The following is a 16498-nucleotide window of genomic DNA, read 5'->3' as shown; positions in this document are numbered from 1 at the left end:
TCCGGATGGCAGCAGGGATGGGAGGTGCAGATTCTCTCTCGTGATTGTAGGCAAAAGGAACACACAATGCAGGAAAAATAATGCAGAAGCCTTCTTTGCAGAGCCCTTACGTACACTGTCTGGTTCTTGGGTCCCTCATAGTGCGGGCATATCCAACACCCTTACAGCAGAGCCAGTGCTCCTACACGAGGCTGAGCTGCTGCATTTTGCGAGTAGCCTTGAACGTGACGGGCGTCAAGACGTTCCCTCATCTTCCCTGTTCCTGACACCCTGTGTAGGCAGAGATGCCTTTAGCCGTCCTCACATCTTACAGCAATCTTTGAGACAAAAGGAGTTTCTGTGCCACTCTCATGGGATGCTATGTTCTTAACAAAAATGTCACTAGTCTCATATTGTAGATCAGTTTCAAGTTCTTAGAGCTTCCCAAAACTGTACTTTGTGTACCATCATACAGCTTGGTTAAACCTGGCACTGCTGGCAGTTTGTTTTCACATGGTTAGAAGTATTTTCAAAGAAGCATAGTGGTATACTGTCTCCTCATTTATGGCAGTAGCCTAACTGCACTTGATCTCACTGTAGGCAGTGATTGTTTTTGCTAAAAGGCTTTAAAGGACAATGTGAACTCAAACTGCCCGAAGTTCATCACTCTACACTCTTTTCCTACGACTTCACTGAAACTCCACCCAGAATGCAGACCGTACAGAGCCATCATGCTCTGTGCAGCTATTGCTGTACTCAGGGCAGTGTACAAACTAAATAAGGAACCTACAACACCGAGTCAAGAAGCATCTCCCAGGAAAAACGCATTAAAACTTAGGGAAGCTAACTGCTAACAAAACAAGCATCTAACTCGAGTTTTTAGCATGTCTCTTTGGCTTTCTGTCTGCGGGCTTCTTATCCTCCGTGCCCGACTCCTGCACAGGCAGCCAGCTCAGAGGGTTGCGGCGGTACATGGGCCACGGCGGAAGCGTCAGCTTAGAGAGAAGGGACAAAGTGAAAACGTGTAAATCCAGATGTGAAAGACGTGTACAGCTACTACCCTGAGAAACACACTGCCCTTTCTAGTACCGAAAGAACCAGCTGGGCTTTAACTGCAATTAAAGAGTAATTCAATGTAAGGCAGCAGTGCGAAACTGCAGCATTCTCTAAAATCCTAAGAACAGGTTGTAAAGCAAGTTCAAGTTCAGGGCTATGTGCTCTGCGCTCAAAGAAAGTACAAACACGTACTGTTACCTAAATTACATGGCAAGTATTTGTCTGCTTGCAGCCCGCTCGTTCAGCTGCTGCTTCGGGTTAAACAGTGCATAGTTTCCAAACCAGAAACAAGAAAACGCTTACCAAACAGGATAAAGCAATACCAGCCATAACGATGTAGATGGTCCATGCAAACTGTTCAATGATGTATCCGCAGATGAAGCCAATTATCTAAATAAATAAATAAATAAAGGTATTTTGATTGATTTCAAGCAAACAGAAAGGCTGCTGAAGCCGCAATAAACTGGGTGGTGTGGAGAGGCATTAAGAAGAAATCACAGTGGTCTTTTTCCAAAGCACACCTGGGTCACCTTTCTACCCTTGCCTGTGAACTTGCAGAGCAATTTCAGAGTTCAAAAAATAAATACGGAACTACAATTCCAAACACTCAGGCCCAGAAATGAGGAAAAAAAAAAAGTAGCTTCTAAAATCAGAGACCAAACCAAGGAAACCCCGTGTTATCACCGCGTGTACTCACTGCAGAGACGAGAATGATGCCTTGGAAAATCTGCTCCGCTAATTTCTGGCCCTTGTAGTCCTGCGGAAAGGAAACTTTTGGTCAGCGAGCGTCCCCCGCCCGGGCAGCCGCCGCGGGGACTCTCCCAGCCCTACCATCTCCGTGGGGATAGAGCGGAACGCGTCCAGCATGGTGCCGTGCCGTGCCGTGCCGTGCCGCTCCCGCTCAGCACCCGGCGCTATGGCGGCCGTTGCACGCAGGCGCAGTGGCAGCGTAGTGCGCCGCCGCAGCCGGGCGGAAGGGCTCGCCCCTCGCCCCGCCCCTCAGCCCCGCAGCCGGAGCTGCTCGGGGCGGTTTCGGAGCTCCCGGCGCCCGCAACGAACGAACGAACGAGCTGCACAGCAGCTCCCGCGGTCTCGGCGCGGTCTCCGCCGTCGGCTCGAGGCTGCTCGCCGGAGCCGTCCCGCGCTTCCATCGGCGGCGCGGACGCCATCTCCACGGCGACAGCGGTTACGGCCGCTCTGAGGGCCCTTCGAGCGGCGGGCGCGGGCTGCCCAGCGCAGCCGCCTGCGGGGACGCGGTGCTGAGTGCCGGGCCGCGGGCGGCCCCGTCCCATCCCGGAGCTGCGGCCCCGCCCGGCCGAGTCACCGCGGCCAGCGGCGGTGCGAGCGGGGCGGGCGCGGCGCGGCGCGGCTGTGCGGCCCGCGGGGCAGCAGGCGGTCGCGGCGGTCACCTCGCTGCCCCGGTGGCACTTGGCGGAGGAGCGGAGCCGCGCGGCGGCGTTAGAGCCGAGGTCGACGTCCGGCGTCGTTCCGCGGTCCCGCTCGGGGCGGTGCGGGCCCCGCGGGTGCTCAGGACCGTGCCGCGATGACCCTGCGGAAAGGTGAGCTCCGCTCCGGCGCCCCGGGCGCTTTGCCCGCGCCTCCGAGCCCCTCTCCGCCCATTTCAATCGTCTTTGTGCTTTGAATCCTCAGTGAACATCTCCATCCTCGTGGCGGCCGTCGTTATCTTTCTGCTCGTTCTGCACCACAACTTCCTGGGCCTCAGCGACCTCCTGAAGCGCGAGCTGACAGGTGCGTGCAGCCCTGCTTGCCGCGTTCCTCCAGGGGAACGGACGCGTCACCGTAAGCCCGCTTAGGGGGAAGCTCTTCTAGGTGATGCTACGTTTCTGAATTTCAGCCGCCGGCCTCTTTTCATGTCTGCACTATGAGTACAAATCCTTGCTGCTTCCGCTTAGGCAGTGGGGTCTGCGGTGCCTGGAATAAAAGTGGACTGTGCACGATGCTTCGGTAGTCAGGCGGAAGAGTCTTGCAGCAGTGGTAGTCGTTTAGAATTTGCTTTTCCATTAGTTTCTATCTAAGGAGAAACACAAGTAGGAGGAGGAAGGTCAGTGTGACTGGGAAGCGGTTGGAGTAACAGGAGAGAGGAACGAGGGTGCTGATAGGTGTGACAGATGGGACGCAGGGAGTGGAGTGTGCTGGAGCTGCAGCTGCCACACAGTACCTTGCTGTGCTGTGTGCAAGTGCTTAAGGCAGTTACATGCATTTAGTGCATTTGCAAGGGGGCGTTTCTGAATATGTTAACAGCCTGGATTCTCAGCAGAGGCGCCTGTCATGTACATGCCTGGTGCTGGGCTGCTGTCTCATGTCAGATGTCTAGGCACTGGGGATTTTAGCATGGGAATGATTCTTGTGTTTCACTTACGTAAAGCAAGCACGTGATGCCATTTGTTCTCCACAGATTCTAATCCATTAGGACTTCAGCCTATAGACTTCATACCTGCTGCTCCCCAGAGGCTGACAGATGAAAGGAACGATAAGGAGATTTCTGTGGTCATTGCAGCATCAGATGAGAGGCTCGGAGGTGCAATTGCAGCCATGAACAGCATTTACCATAACACCAGATCCAATGTGGTTTTCTATATTGTCACTTTGAATGATACTGTGGACCACTTGAGGTAATGATTCTTTTTTTCGTTAGCTTCCCACAGTCCTGTAAAACTGAAGTATCTTTGAAAAGAGGAAGAGCTGAATTTGCCTGATACTGCTCTCCTTTACTGCTTGCTGTCCTGTCTGCTGCTCCTTACTCCATTTTTGTGGCAAGGCTGCTGTGGGAAGTACCAGTCGTTCCTTCTGGTATTGTTTCAGGGGTGGAAAAGAGACATCCAGCCAGGGAGGCTGTAGCGTGTCAGTGGAGGGGTTGTTAAAGTTGCTTCCTGCATCTCACCTGAGCAATTTAAATGCTTGCAATCAAATTCTCTCCCTTTTTAATCTCTTCATTCTCACATAGCTCTGTTCATACAGATCTTTATTTTATTTCTTGAAGCACCTGTAGTAACAGAATGATGTATTTCTAACAGAGTAAGCAGTCTGGTACCTCTGGTGTCACAGCCACTGAGTTTGCTGGTAGTGGGCGTGCCTTTGCACACATGGGACACCCCTGGAATGCGATGCAGCTACTGCTGAGCTTGTTGGGTAGAGGAATGAGCAGCCTGATCAAGATCTTTTTTATTGGATCTGTTATTTGTTGTTTCACTGTTTTCTCATTTAATAAAGTTTGTAATATTCTGTTTGCAGACTGTGGCTAAGAAACAGTGCTCTGAAAAATCTGAGATACCAAATCTTGAATTTTGACCCTCATGTCTTAGAAGGGAAGGTGCAAGTGGATCCTCAAAAGGCAGACAGCATAAAGCCAGTAAGGATGATGCTGATTACCTTTTACACTTACTAGTTAGTGATGATACACTTTGATTTTAGTCTCCACTGGCTTTAGGACTCAACTAGTGTTCAAAACCAAAATAAATATGTAATTAAGTTTCTAAATTTCAGTAAGAATTTTTTCAGACAGTACAAACTGTTTTTGAATATCTACACATGCAATCCTGGTATCTTTTTTACTGATATTTCCAGCAGAACACAGCTAGTTGCACATTATGCATGCCAGAACCTCTGAGATGCTACAGATACATTTAAGGAGATAAGAAATTCTAATAGAAACCATTTTAAAAGTTACTTTATTGGAAAACCAGGAATTGATGGAACTTCCCCATTTAAAATAATTTCTAAGATATTGCCATCTTGTTTGCTTCCTGGATAGAAGTCGTTATGCACACCACTGCTATAGATAAATGCCTGGAGCATTAATGTCACATTTATTTGAACCATTTTCCATGAAATTCTTTGTCATTCATTCACAGTTAACCTTTGCAAGGTTCTATTTGCCCAGTTTGGTACCTCATGCAGAGAAGGCCATCTATGTGGATGATGATGTAATAGTGCAAGGTAAGGGACATTTTCTTCCTACGGTTTTTGCCCGTAGTAAAGGCTGGGTTCAGTATGCCACCTCTGACAACAGCCAAGCAGTTTTGCTTCAAGGAAGGATGCAAAAACTTTATACATACAAATGGATTAAACTGCATGTTTTTATCTGCTGTGGTGATGGACTGAGCAAAAACTCACTTGGAGCTTAACCAGGATTCCATCTAACTTTTCTACACCAATTTTCATTTTTCAGATGACATCCTTGAACTTTACAATACTCCCTTGAAACCTGGACATGCAGCTGCGTTTTCAGATGATTGTGACTCTACCACTAATAAGGTTGCTGTCCGTGGAGCAGGGAATCAGGTTGGTTCTATTCTGACTCAGTCGTAACAATACTGCAGACTCTGGGCTTTGGAGAAAGGCACTTGGCTTTGGTATTCTTGAAATCTGAATTCCAAATGCAGTGAACTTGAAGGTGGGACTGTACCCACCCGAAGCACATAGCTTAGCTAATTTCTACTCTTTCTTTTTCAGTACAATTACATTGGGTTTCTAGATTTCAAGAAGGAAACCATCCGAAAGCTTGCGATGAAGGCCAACACGTGCTCTTTCAATCCAGGAGTTTTTGTTGCTAATCTGACAGAATGGAAGTTACAGAACATCACTAAGCAGTTAGAGAAGTGGATGGCACTTAATGTAGCGTAAGTAGCCCTGAGATGGGGTTGAGTGCAGGTCAGGGACTGTGTTATGGTGATGGCATTTAACAGTTAAGTGAGCTGTGTATTTATCAGTGGATTCCTGTCATGAAGGTGCAACGTGAAAGTCAACTGACGGAGGGCCAGGCAAGGATCCTTTCCCAACTTCTTTCCCTTTTCTCTTCCAGAGAGGAACTTTACAGCAGGACTCTGGCTGGCAGCATCACAACACCTCCATTGCTGATTGTGTTTTACAAGCAGCATTCCAGCATCAATCCCCTGTGGAACGTGCGACACCTCGGTATGTATGAAGTGGTGGTGACGCTTGGCACGCCCGTGTGTTCCTCCATTAGTTGATGATACAGTAAATAGATTTTTCTTTCCCCGTGCTTTAAGAAGCACCACCTTATGTTGTTCTTGCATTTTGTGGGCTTAATCGTTTGTGTTCCTCTTTGAGCTGTTAGGCAGGTTGCTCTTCATTTCAGTTCTTGAATTCTTTTTTCCTTTTTATTGGAAGCAGTATTTCCACATATGTATTACACCTGAAGGGATCCTAGGTGCCTCCTCTAAGAGTGTTAAGAGGCTTTCATCTCTGTTCTGCCCCTGGTAAAACCATACAATTGGGAGAGGTCTTTCTGTTTCAAATGAGTAATATGTGGGCTGCTGAATACACCTGGGCATTAAAAGGGTTTGAAATAACTTGGAAGTTAAAGCAATTCATTTAAGTACATGCCAAGGCAGATTGAAGTGTCCTTGTCCAAGTTGCATGCTAATCGTTTTCTAACTTGCTGATTTTTGCCTCCTGTATCAGGGCCCTGTCATAAACAACAAAGATTTCCTGATTCTGAATCTTAGTTTTCAAGTTGAAAAATGGCATGCTCGTTTTTCTGCTGCCTTTATTTCAGGCACTAATGCTTCTTTCTCAATGAAAGGGTCTAATGCTGGAAAAAGATATTCTCCTCAGTTTGTGAAAGCTGCCAAGCTGCTTCATTGGAATGGACATTTCAAACCATGGGGAAGAACGGCTTCATACGCTGAAGTGTGGGAGAAGTGGTACGTGCCTGATCCTACAGGCAAGTTCAGCCTGATCCGAAGACACCCAGAAGCCTACGAAGCAAAGTAAGAGTCCGTTTCAATAACTGTCAGAATTTTCTCAGGACACTTGTGGAGCCAAGAAACATTTTTTAGTCATTTTGTACCATAGAACAGCCCTTGCCTCCTGGAGCACGCGGAGATGCACTTACTCAGGTGTAGTGGTGCAGCTGCACAGCTCCAAAGGAGACCCACTTCACTTGTGTGACTGGAGGTGGTGCTCCAGGAGGGAGTGCCGGGTGCCTCTGCACTCCAGCACTTCCATTCGGGCATCTCTGTGTTGTGTGTTCTTCTGCTCTTTACTGTCCATCTTTATGGGGAAACTGTTTTGTCAGTTATAAACAGTTCCAGAAACAAGACAGAACTTCAGCTGGAGCTTCTGTGCAGGTGTCACACAGGAACGCACTGTACTGAAAACAGGAGTTTGTTCCATTGTTTTCTTATCCTGTGGAATAGTTTCATCTGCAGTCCTTTCTTGCATGAAAACTGCTCCCAGCCATTTCTGTGTTGGCCCTTCTAGCACAATTCTGCAGAATTGAACCTTGACTTTTGAAGAATTGTTCAAGTGTTATTTGACTATGCAAAGTGGTTTTAACTGCAAGTGTATACAACATTTTCTGTAAACTAGCAGAAAAAACGCATTAAAAAAATAAAAGCTAATGTTGTGTTTTTGACTCTAACCTCTGGTAAATGGCAGTACAGTTCATGGCTTGCTCTGCTATTTTGTTTTTACTTAAGACACACTAAATACTAATTGAAGTCAAAGTCAATGGATCTCATTTTGGGGAAAGCCATCTCTTAGTGTATTTTTAGGAAGTAATTATTTATTTCTGGGATCAGGCTCCATGAAACATAGGTCAGTGTTGTTCACAAGGTCCTTGTAGTTCTCTCTGCCCTGGAAGCTTCTCCCTCTGTGCCCTTCCTGGTCTGATGCTTTGAATTCCTCAAGCAAGAGCCTGCTGCAGGTGGCTGTCCACCAGCTATTGTTCCTGCTGTTCCATTTAATGCATGCTGAACTCAAGTTCTTGTTTCTATTCAGCAATAACACTTGTGAACAAGATGTCAAGATGGTTATAAATGGACTGGCACAGTGTTTTGTGGTCTGAGAAACATCATCTGGGAGCTTAAGCACTCGCTTCTGTGTAGCAGTATGATTTCAGTACTTCCTAATTGGAAAGGAGTTGCAGCTTTTCCTCTCACTGCATGCAGTTATTCTGCCATGGATGCTGATTTCAGGTTTGTTACTGAGCTGTGCCATTAAACAAAAGCTCTGTGCCTCAGAGGTGGGGTGATGGTAGTTCCAATCTGCACAAACACATCTTTAGTTACCAATTACTGCATTACCATCACTTGTTCACTTCCACCTCAGTGAAGACAAGTTGCTGCTACCACGTGCCCAGTTAATTTCTCCCAGTGAAGCTACTGAACCTGTGAAGCCATGCTTAGATGAAATGCTGCAGCCAGCCAAACCACGCAGCAAGTTTTAACCAGTCTTCACCTCTGAAAAGCTGACAGCTTTGACAAACACTGAGAACTTGCAGCCATAAGGCACTGTTCTAGAGCTGCAGCCTCTGCAACCCTGAAGGAAAAAGTTTGCCTATTAAGAAGGGAGGATAAAAATTGCCAGAACTAAATATTTACCATTATTTTTTAAAGAAAATACCCCAGAGTTAATAATTTTGAAAAAATTTTAAGGCACAAAACAGAGTAAAACTATGTAATTTTTTTTTTTTTTTTTTTTTTTTACAGACAAACAACTTGAAAATTTCATTTTAAACAGGATTTAACATAAAGAACTTTAACTTCCTACAACTGTACAAAAGCTGGAACCATTGAGAGGGACAGTGTTATACACATAACTGCAACCTTCCCAGCAGCTATTGTATATAGCATTCCTCCACCTCCTCTAACAGAAATCTGTTCTGAAAGCCAGAAGCAGTCTCCAAGCCATCTCTTCGTGTATCTCATTACACGTAGTCTGTAGTAAAATCATAAGTATCATCTTCAGCTGCTGTCTTGTCTAAGCTGAGCGGCAGTGAACTGTCAAGTCCTCTTTCTGACAAAAGCAAAGGGATCGTTAGTGAAATCAGTGCAAATACCAGAGTACCAGGGGTTATGCTCGTGCCATGGGTTTTACACTGACCTGCAATCTCATCCTCTGAATGTGCTTGTCCTGTTTGTCCCATTCCAAGCTCAGCTTTCCCAGTCATCTGAGCTCTGCCTTCCTACGATGGATTGGAGGTCAGAAGTGAGTTCACTCAGACATCGCTAATGAGACTTCCCATGTAAATGAAATACAGACACTGATGGTAGTGTGGCTGTCCCTGTGTATAGCTGCTGGTCAGGAACGCACCACGTGACATAGATAAAACGAACAGCAAAATGCTTACCTTCCATTTCTAGGGGAAAGGCTTTGTGATCGCTCCAGGTGGCTCTGCAGCACCTGCACGTTCTGTTTATAGCAGGACACTAACTGGCTACTTGATGTCAGGGCCCACGCAGGCAGAAAACAGATGAAACCCTGGCTTACCTCTTTGACATCATTCTCTTCTGTACTATCTTGATCATCATCAGTTTCCATGAAGTCCTCCTCGGTTGTTTCCAAGTCCTCCCACTCTGATTCTTCTTCTACCACCTTATTTTTCACTATTTTCCCATTAGTCATGCCAGCTGATTGGAAAACAATGCTGCTTGCTGGACTGGGGTACTTTAAAGCTGGGAAATATATACGAAGTTGTCTGTTACATCACTTATAGCACAAAATACAGTGTCTACCCATTAAAAGGTTCCCCTTCCCACATAAGCAGGAGGAAAAAGTGAGTACAGAAAGACTGCTAGCATGACCAGGTCCTGAGTGTAAGACTGTATGAATAGAAATGCACTTTGTTGGTCTAACTAGGAAATGGGGGAGCGTAAGAACATGAAAGGGCCCATAAGCACTAGCTATTTAGAGAGGTTAAATCAGATGAGCAGAAACTGAAAACTACTGGGGTAATCTAGCAGAGGTAATTTGTTTAAAAGACAGCACAGCCCCCAAGTCCACTGTTCTGTTGCATCAGAATCCATTACATTCTCTGAAGGTTTGTGTCTGCTGCTTATTGACAAAGCTGTCATACAAACCCCAGGACAGCTCCCACTCATGGTCTCCCACTAAAACTGCTACAGCAGCTCGCAGTGGCAGCAGCACAATACCTTGAACTGTGCTGCTGTTTCCTTCTTCCAGCTTCTTTAAATTAAAGCCTGTCTGCATTTCAGCTATTTTGTCTTCCGTCAGGTATGGCGGCAGGATCTGAGATGCTGGTGGCTCTGAGTGGTAGCTTATTTTAGCTCTGCAAAAACAAATGGTAACAGTTTAATCACTATATTTAAGGATAAAACCCAGAGCCCATACCTTTCCAACTCCTCAACGGAACCACTCATTCAATGTTATTTGTTTAGCAGCAGTTAAATGACTGTTTAAATTGGACTCTGAAGCTGTCAGTAATAGAATTAAACAGATAGCCTACTCTAAGCACCTGAACTACTTCAGCAAGTGAAATATTCACACCCCATTCGTCACTGATTCTGAATTAATTCATCCCATGCTCAGCAGAACACAGGAATCACTACAGGTTCCATAAAAACTGCTGCGAGGCTCCTTCTTGTTGGAAGAGAGCACTTCAGGAATGCTATCTATCTGAGATCAGGGCAAATTTCCCTAACAAGCTTACAGCAGGGGTCAGCTAACTGGCTACAGAATTTCATGTCATTTGCTTTTAAGCTCTCTGTATATATTATAGTATTATCCTTGCTGGTGTCCCCTGTTGCCAATCCAGCTTGACTGCCCAAAATAAAAACAAAACCAGCCCCTTCTTTCTGGAAGCAGCTCTCAGGACTCAGTGCTTCTGCTGTGCAGTCGCAGCAGATGTAACAACATTAAAATAAAAAAGGTCAGCAGTACAGAACATTAAACATTAACATACCCAGTCCAGTCACAAAGTAGTAACTTAGCCATGTTCTCTATGTCGGGAACACCACCTTTTTTTAGCATACCCCTCTTCTGAGCAAGTAAACTTAAAAATTCTTCAGCGTTCTTGAAATCTGGGATACTGTAGAAGATCATTACCTGTTGGAAAAGAAAATAGTGGAGGGAACCAGTTATCACAGAACTGGAAGGGGATCAGGCTTATACAAATATACTTGAAACTAGAGTGAAATCAGAGTTGGATCTGAAGTCTTCACTGTAATAAGAAGCAATGAAAATATCTTCATTTTTCACTCTTACATTATTAGCTGGTGATACAAGCAGGTGGTTTGTTGATGGACTTTTATCTTAAATCAGTGAACTCAATGAGGAAAAAAAGCTAGTGACAACACCCTGGTACGCTGCAACCATCTTCCACATACAAGGGTTAAAGATAACAATGGATTCACTAGCCAAAGTATGGTTAAGGAGAAAGCAGTGCAGAGGAACTATCCAAAGTTAAACGAACTTCTGTTATTGGCCTCACAAAGACAGAGAGGAGTTGAATGCTGTGAAAGAATGATGATGGAACTTACCTGCTGCTTATTACAGAGACTCAGAAAGGCATCCACTACTTTAACCACGTTCACTGAGCACGATTCTCCAATGTGTATGATACTTCTCAGGGCCAGAGTCACAGCACTGTTGGTAGGATCTGCAACTATGCTTGGACTGTCTAAAATCCGCATCTGTTTATCAATACGCACAACTTGCATGGACCTGATCAGAGAGAAACAGGCCACATCTGAAAGTAGCTCAAACAGCAAAGGACCAGTAACAGTGAGGGAAGAAAGCCACAAAGCTCAGCATTGGATTGAATGCACTTCATACGGAGTCAGTTTCAGTGCTTTCTCATCACGTGCTTTGTGTTGGGACAGAAATCTAAACGCACAGTAAGAGCAAGTCTATGCACTGTATTCTCTTACGGCGACTTGCCAGGATGGGATACTGCTCTGAACAGCACAAACTGAAATATGCATTTACAACTGAACTTGGGCATACTCTGACTGCTCCTCATGCATAGAAATTGTACACAACCAACCCAAGGCAATCAGAACACAAACAGCTGTTAAAACTTGGCTTACTTGGTGACCCCTCTGGCTGGCCCCACATCGCAAACACGATCCTTTTTAATACTATTGATTATGCTGCTCTTCCCCACATTAGGAAAACCTGAAAAGAAGAAAAAACAAACAAACAAACAAAAAGCACAAAACTCCTCATAAAAAAAAAACTCAGCTTATAAAACAACTGATCACATGTTTTTGGTAACATACATCTTACATGTGAGATCAGAGTTGGATCTGAAGTCTTCATAAAGAATTAAGACAAAGTCTTTATCCTCATTTCTCACACTTGCAATAGAAAAGACCACAAACCTCACCAGAAGGGAGGAAGGGCCTGTGCAATACATAACCTAAAACTGCTTTATCAGTTAAGGCCTCAGAAAACATGCATTCCACAGGTCACAAATGCTCTGCATCAAAGTACAAGACAGATCACTACCAGTTGAGATGCTATTAGTCTCAGATGAAAGTGAGAACTGTCTAGAAGGCCCAGAAGCCAGTCATGTGTTTGTTGTTCTATGCAGGATACCAGAGCTTTAATGAGAAGAAAAGGAAACTTCTACCATCTCTATAAACTCTTACCTACTAACCCAACCTGAATGGCTTTGTTTTGAGTCCTGCCATATTCCTGAAGAAGTTTCACAAGGCATTCACTTCCAAAACTTTCAGTATGTCTTGATAAATCAATACGTGCCCTTTTTCTTGAGAAAGTCTCCGGCTACAGGATTCAATAAGAAAAAACAAAACATGCACATTCTTACATTTATTCATCTACTGTAGCACTTCCAACTTCTGTGCTTCATTAGCTGATAGTAATACAGTAACTGTGTCCTTCTTCTAAGCAGATGGATTTAGTTCAATAAAAATTTGGAGAAGATGAATCTAACAGTTTAATGATGGGCAAAAACAAACAAACAAAAAAGTAGCCATCAAACACTAGAAGAGATGTGAACTAACCTACAGGGCCTATTCTTTCAGTTCTGTCTGTGCTGCAGATTAGCTGTGTGACCAGAAAGTAATTGCATACACTCACAAGGTGAGTCCTTTAATCTGCATTCAGTCAATGAACTGTTTAAACTGTTGTTAGTTTTTTTTTTTAATAATCTTACAGCTGCTCTCTCTACGTTTCTGCCATTTTACACAAAGCTCTAACTACAATGTACACAGGGTTGGGACAGGTGAATCACGATGTATCAATACACACAGTCTCAAGCCAGCATCTTTATAGAGCTGAGACCAGAACCCAGGAAGCTTCACTCACTGACAATCCTTCATGAAATAACAGCAGCTGCTGCCTTTAGTAATGAAGTCAAAATAAATGCAGTACAACCTGCATCAGTTTGCCTACAAAGCAGCTCAGATGTGCAACCACACTGTACAGATAAAAAATCCTTTTCTTCCTCCCCTTAGTTTGCTTACAGTAAAAAAAGTTCACTTTTAATCTCCAGTTCAGCATCCCATGCACAAAACAATATGTATTTCAACAGCAAATATTCCCCAACTGTATTACAAAGTTCAGTGTGCAATGGAATATCCATCACTCACAGCAGTATAATCAAATGTGGGAAAAAGGAATTTTAAAGAACGGGAGTTCCCACTTTTCAACATGTTTCAACAGACAACTACAAACATGGATGATTCAGTTATCTGAAACAGCACACAGTACTCTTACCATGTTCCTGTCCTTCAGCAGCGTTGCCGATTTAAAAGCAACTGTTGGAAATTCCTTCTTCAAATAATTCAACCACTTCTCTAAGTTCTCCTTTGGCACTAAATCTGCAAAAAGGAGCACAGCCTTCTCACTGTCGTGAATGTTACACACTGCCATCTGGAGAAATCTAAGAGGAAAATCTAATAATCTAATAGAAATCACTTTGTTCCTTTAGTACATTTCTTTATGAAAAATAATGTTTGGCTGAAAACTCCAATTTTTGTATTTATTTTTATGCACACTTCTACTAAAATATTATTTGAGCTCCCCAAAGCCACCCATAGCTGCAGGTTTTAGTGTTTATTTTCTGCCTCAAGCAGAACATACCACAATTACATTTTCAGACTGTGTCAGATTTTCGGTGCTGGAGTCTTGTGAGGAGACTGCACAGTACAAAGGGTGACGTATGTGAAGGGCTACCCCATCATCCCAGCAAAGGCTACTCTAATACAAAGTTCCAATTGCTCTGTCACTTCGTATTTCCTTCTTTTTGCACGACACATAAGCCTCTAATTACCAGTTTTCCTAGCTGGTCTCATCTGCTTTTACATGGCTTCCTTCATGTAGCAACAGAAGCCAAATTTCAAAGACAAGTATTGTGCTGATTTGCTGATGCTTACCTCATCTTAGTGGGTACTAGCACCACCTTTGCCTACTTCATCTATACTCACAGAAACTCCTGCCAAGTTTAGCTGACACTGGCTTCAGAAGTTACTACAGAAGAATATGCAACTACCTTTCTCAGCGTTTTCTTAGTAATCTAGACTAAAAGGCAGGAAGAATGAGCTCAGAGTTGGATCTTACAACTTCAGAAGAATCTCAGATTCCTTTAAATATTTCTTCACAGCTCACTTACCAAAGAACCACCCAGTGACTAAGTGACTTCAAGAAAACCTGTTTCTTACCAATTTTGTTCAGAACCAACAATAGCTTTTTTCTTCCTCCAGAGCAAGTAATGGCTTGCTCCAGCTGGGGACACCGACAACCCATTGGGTCTCTAGCATCTAAAACCTCCAGAACCACATCTGAGGCCTCAATCACCTACATAAGAAAACACAACAACAAAAAATACACTCTCAAATAAGAGACGGCAAACAATTTGGTAACTCCATGATAGCTAAGCTGTAGCCAACAACAGTGAGTACTGAATTTCACAGAATGTTTGGCTGGTGAGGCTTCTTAAGGCTCTTTGTTTGAGCTCCTACCTTCTGAAAGGCAAACTAGGAGAAAACTGCTTCAGCTTTCTGAAGTCAAGAAATCTTTGGTCAGGAATAACTTGTAACTCAAAGAGCTCTCTGACTGGTTGCTTTGTACTGACATTGGCCGTAAAAGTGTAATGCCTCAAAGTGCTAAGTAGTAGTCAGCACCAGAAAATATTGAAACCCTTGTGGTTTCTGCAGTAATATCACTTACTTCAATGCTGAAGCTTATCACAAGAAACCTTTACACTCCCTAGTTGTTGTACAGTAATGCAGGAAGGAAAATAACAAGGGGATTATAAAAAGAAGAGGAATCAAGTTTTTACTCAGGTAGAAAGTGATAGGTCAAGGGGGAATGCTTTGAAGCTCAAGAAGGGAAGGTTTAGACTGAATGTCAGGGAGAAGTTCTTCACAAAGCAGTGACATGCTGGAACAGGCTGTCCAGAGAGGCTATGGACGCTCTGTCCCTGGAGATGTTTAAGATCAGTTTGGGTGGAGCTCTGAGCAACCTGCTCTAGTGCAGGATTTGGAGGCTGGTAGCCCTGCCTGTGGCAGGAGGGTTGGAAACTCATGATCCCTGGGGTCTCTTCCAACCCAAGCCACTCTACGATTCAAAGACGTTTCATTGTCTCTCATCAAATTACATAAAAGTAGCTGAAGCTTCTTACTTTCTCAAGCTCACTGTGAGGTGATTTCTTAGTGTTTTTATCCAATGCCTTCTTGGTCTTTGCTTCAGTTTTGCCAGATGATTCCTGCATGCAAACAAAGAAGAAAACAAATGATTTAACTGAGAATTACCGTATTGTATTTATGTGAGCATACAGTCCAAAAACCTAACGAGACTTGCAGAGATGTAATTTCACGATGAGTTCTTTGCTTCCTCAAGCTCCAGATAATAAGTCACACCGGGCACTGACCTTTCCCTCAGTTTGTTCCTGGTCAGCAGCTGCACTTCTCTTGGCATCGAGCTTCCGCCTTTTTTCGAGTTCTTTCTGTCTGGCAAGCTTCTGCTGTCGCTTCAGTTCTTCGAGCTGATGGCAACAAACAAGGGCCGAGGCAGGTAAAACACACGTGAAGGCTGCAAGGGGCACCACCCTTCTCCCCGCGTTTACAGATTCCCACGAATTGCTGCCGGGGCGCTCAGCGGGGCACACACACACATACACACGCGCGCGGTCCCGCCGCCATTACCCGCTGCTTCCTCAGCTCGGCCTCCCGCAGCAGCGCCTCCTTGAACGGCGCCGCACCGGGAACGCCGGGGTCCTTGCGAGGCTTCTTACGGCCGCGCTTCTTGGCTTCCCTCCGGACCTTGCGGTGATGCTCCCGGATCTGAGGGAACAAACGGGAACGCGGGCAGAGGTGCCGTGCCCGGGCAGGACAGCGCCGCGCGGCTGCGAGTTCCTCCCCCCCCGGCCAGGCCTCACCTTCTTCTGGATCTTGTACCGCTTGTGGCACGTCAGCCGCTTGCTCGCCTTCCTCAGCTCTGCAAAGACAGCACAGCGCCCGTCAGTCCCCGCTCAGCCGCCGCCGCCGCCGCCGCCGCCGCCCCCGTCCTCCCCACGCCGCGCCCCGCGCCGCTCACTCGGCCGCTTCATGGCGCCGCCGCCACGCGCGCGAAGCTTCCCGCCCACCCGCCTGCCGCTTCCTCCCGCTGGCGGGCGCTGCCGTAAAGCGAGGCGGCGCTTCCTCGCGGAGGTGTCGCGTGAGCCGGGCGCGCTTGGCGGCCGGGCGGGCTCGGCGGCGGCGCGGAGCGGCGG

At 45.5% G+C, this 16498-nt stretch overlaps 3 protein-coding genes and 4 non-coding genes across 7 annotated transcripts; 1 reads left to right on the top strand and 6 right to left on the bottom strand.

Annotated features, from left to right (window-relative positions):
- Positions 1-785: 785 nt before the first annotated feature.
- Positions 786-1908, bottom strand: SPCS1 (signal peptidase complex subunit 1). Its single transcript, XM_065749715.1, has 4 exons — positions 1867-1908; positions 1733-1792; positions 1339-1425; positions 786-974 (listed from the first exon to the last, which is right to left on the bottom strand). Exons 1-4 carry the CDS (start codon positions 1900-1902, stop codon positions 846-848), a joined length of 312 nt encoding a protein of 103 aa, XP_065605787.1. The 5' UTR covers positions 1903-1908; the 3' UTR covers positions 786-845.
- Positions 1909-2477: 569 nt separating this feature from the next.
- GLT8D1 (glycosyltransferase 8 domain containing 1) lies at positions 2478-7421 on the top strand. Its single transcript, XM_065749337.1, has 9 exons — positions 2478-2594; positions 2686-2784; positions 3452-3668; positions 4288-4405; positions 4908-4992; positions 5225-5337; positions 5509-5675; positions 5858-5970; positions 6602-7421. Exons 1-9 carry the CDS (start codon positions 2579-2581, stop codon positions 6790-6792), a joined length of 1119 nt encoding a protein of 372 aa, XP_065605409.1. The 5' UTR covers positions 2478-2578; the 3' UTR covers positions 6793-7421.
- A 1089-nt stretch (positions 7422-8510) lies between these two features.
- Positions 8511-16396, bottom strand: GNL3 (G protein nucleolar 3). The gene is made up of 15 exons (XM_065749714.1): positions 16324-16396; positions 16166-16224; positions 15933-16070; positions 15659-15772; positions 15410-15493; positions 14448-14583; positions 13504-13607; positions 12414-12549; positions 11850-11937; positions 11301-11484; positions 10724-10866; positions 9954-10090; positions 9292-9476; positions 8905-8986; positions 8511-8817 (listed from the first exon to the last, which is right to left on the bottom strand). Exons 1-15 carry the CDS (start codon positions 16334-16336, stop codon positions 8729-8731), a joined length of 1692 nt encoding a protein of 563 aa, XP_065605786.1. The 5' UTR covers positions 16337-16396; the 3' UTR covers positions 8511-8728.
- LOC136057260 (small nucleolar RNA SNORD19) lies at positions 10945-11017 on the bottom strand. Its single transcript, XR_010623006.1, has one exon. It is a non-coding gene; the product is annotated as a small nucleolar RNA SNORD19 (small nucleolar RNA).
- LOC136057261 (small nucleolar RNA SNORD69) lies at positions 11558-11635 on the bottom strand. The gene has a single exon (XR_010623007.1). It is a non-coding gene; the product is annotated as a small nucleolar RNA SNORD69 (small nucleolar RNA).
- Positions 12044-12116, bottom strand: LOC136057259 (small nucleolar RNA SNORD19). Its single transcript, XR_010623005.1, has one exon. It is a non-coding gene; the product is annotated as a small nucleolar RNA SNORD19 (small nucleolar RNA).
- On the bottom strand, positions 14317-14392 carry LOC136057266 (small nucleolar RNA SNORD19). Its single transcript, XR_010623012.1, has one exon. It is a non-coding gene; the product is annotated as a small nucleolar RNA SNORD19 (small nucleolar RNA).
- Positions 16397-16498: the final 102 nt, after the last annotated feature.

This window comes from Cyrtonyx montezumae, unplaced genomic scaffold, assembly GCF_038088225.1.
Source record: "Cyrtonyx montezumae isolate F1298 unplaced genomic scaffold, pur_monq_1.0 scaffold_6, whole genome shotgun sequence".
NCBI classification, from domain to species: domain Eukaryota; kingdom Metazoa; phylum Chordata; class Aves; order Galliformes; family Odontophoridae; genus Cyrtonyx; species Cyrtonyx montezumae.
The sequence above is the reverse complement of the archived record's forward strand: the minus strand, read 5'-3'. Positions and strand labels throughout refer to the sequence as shown.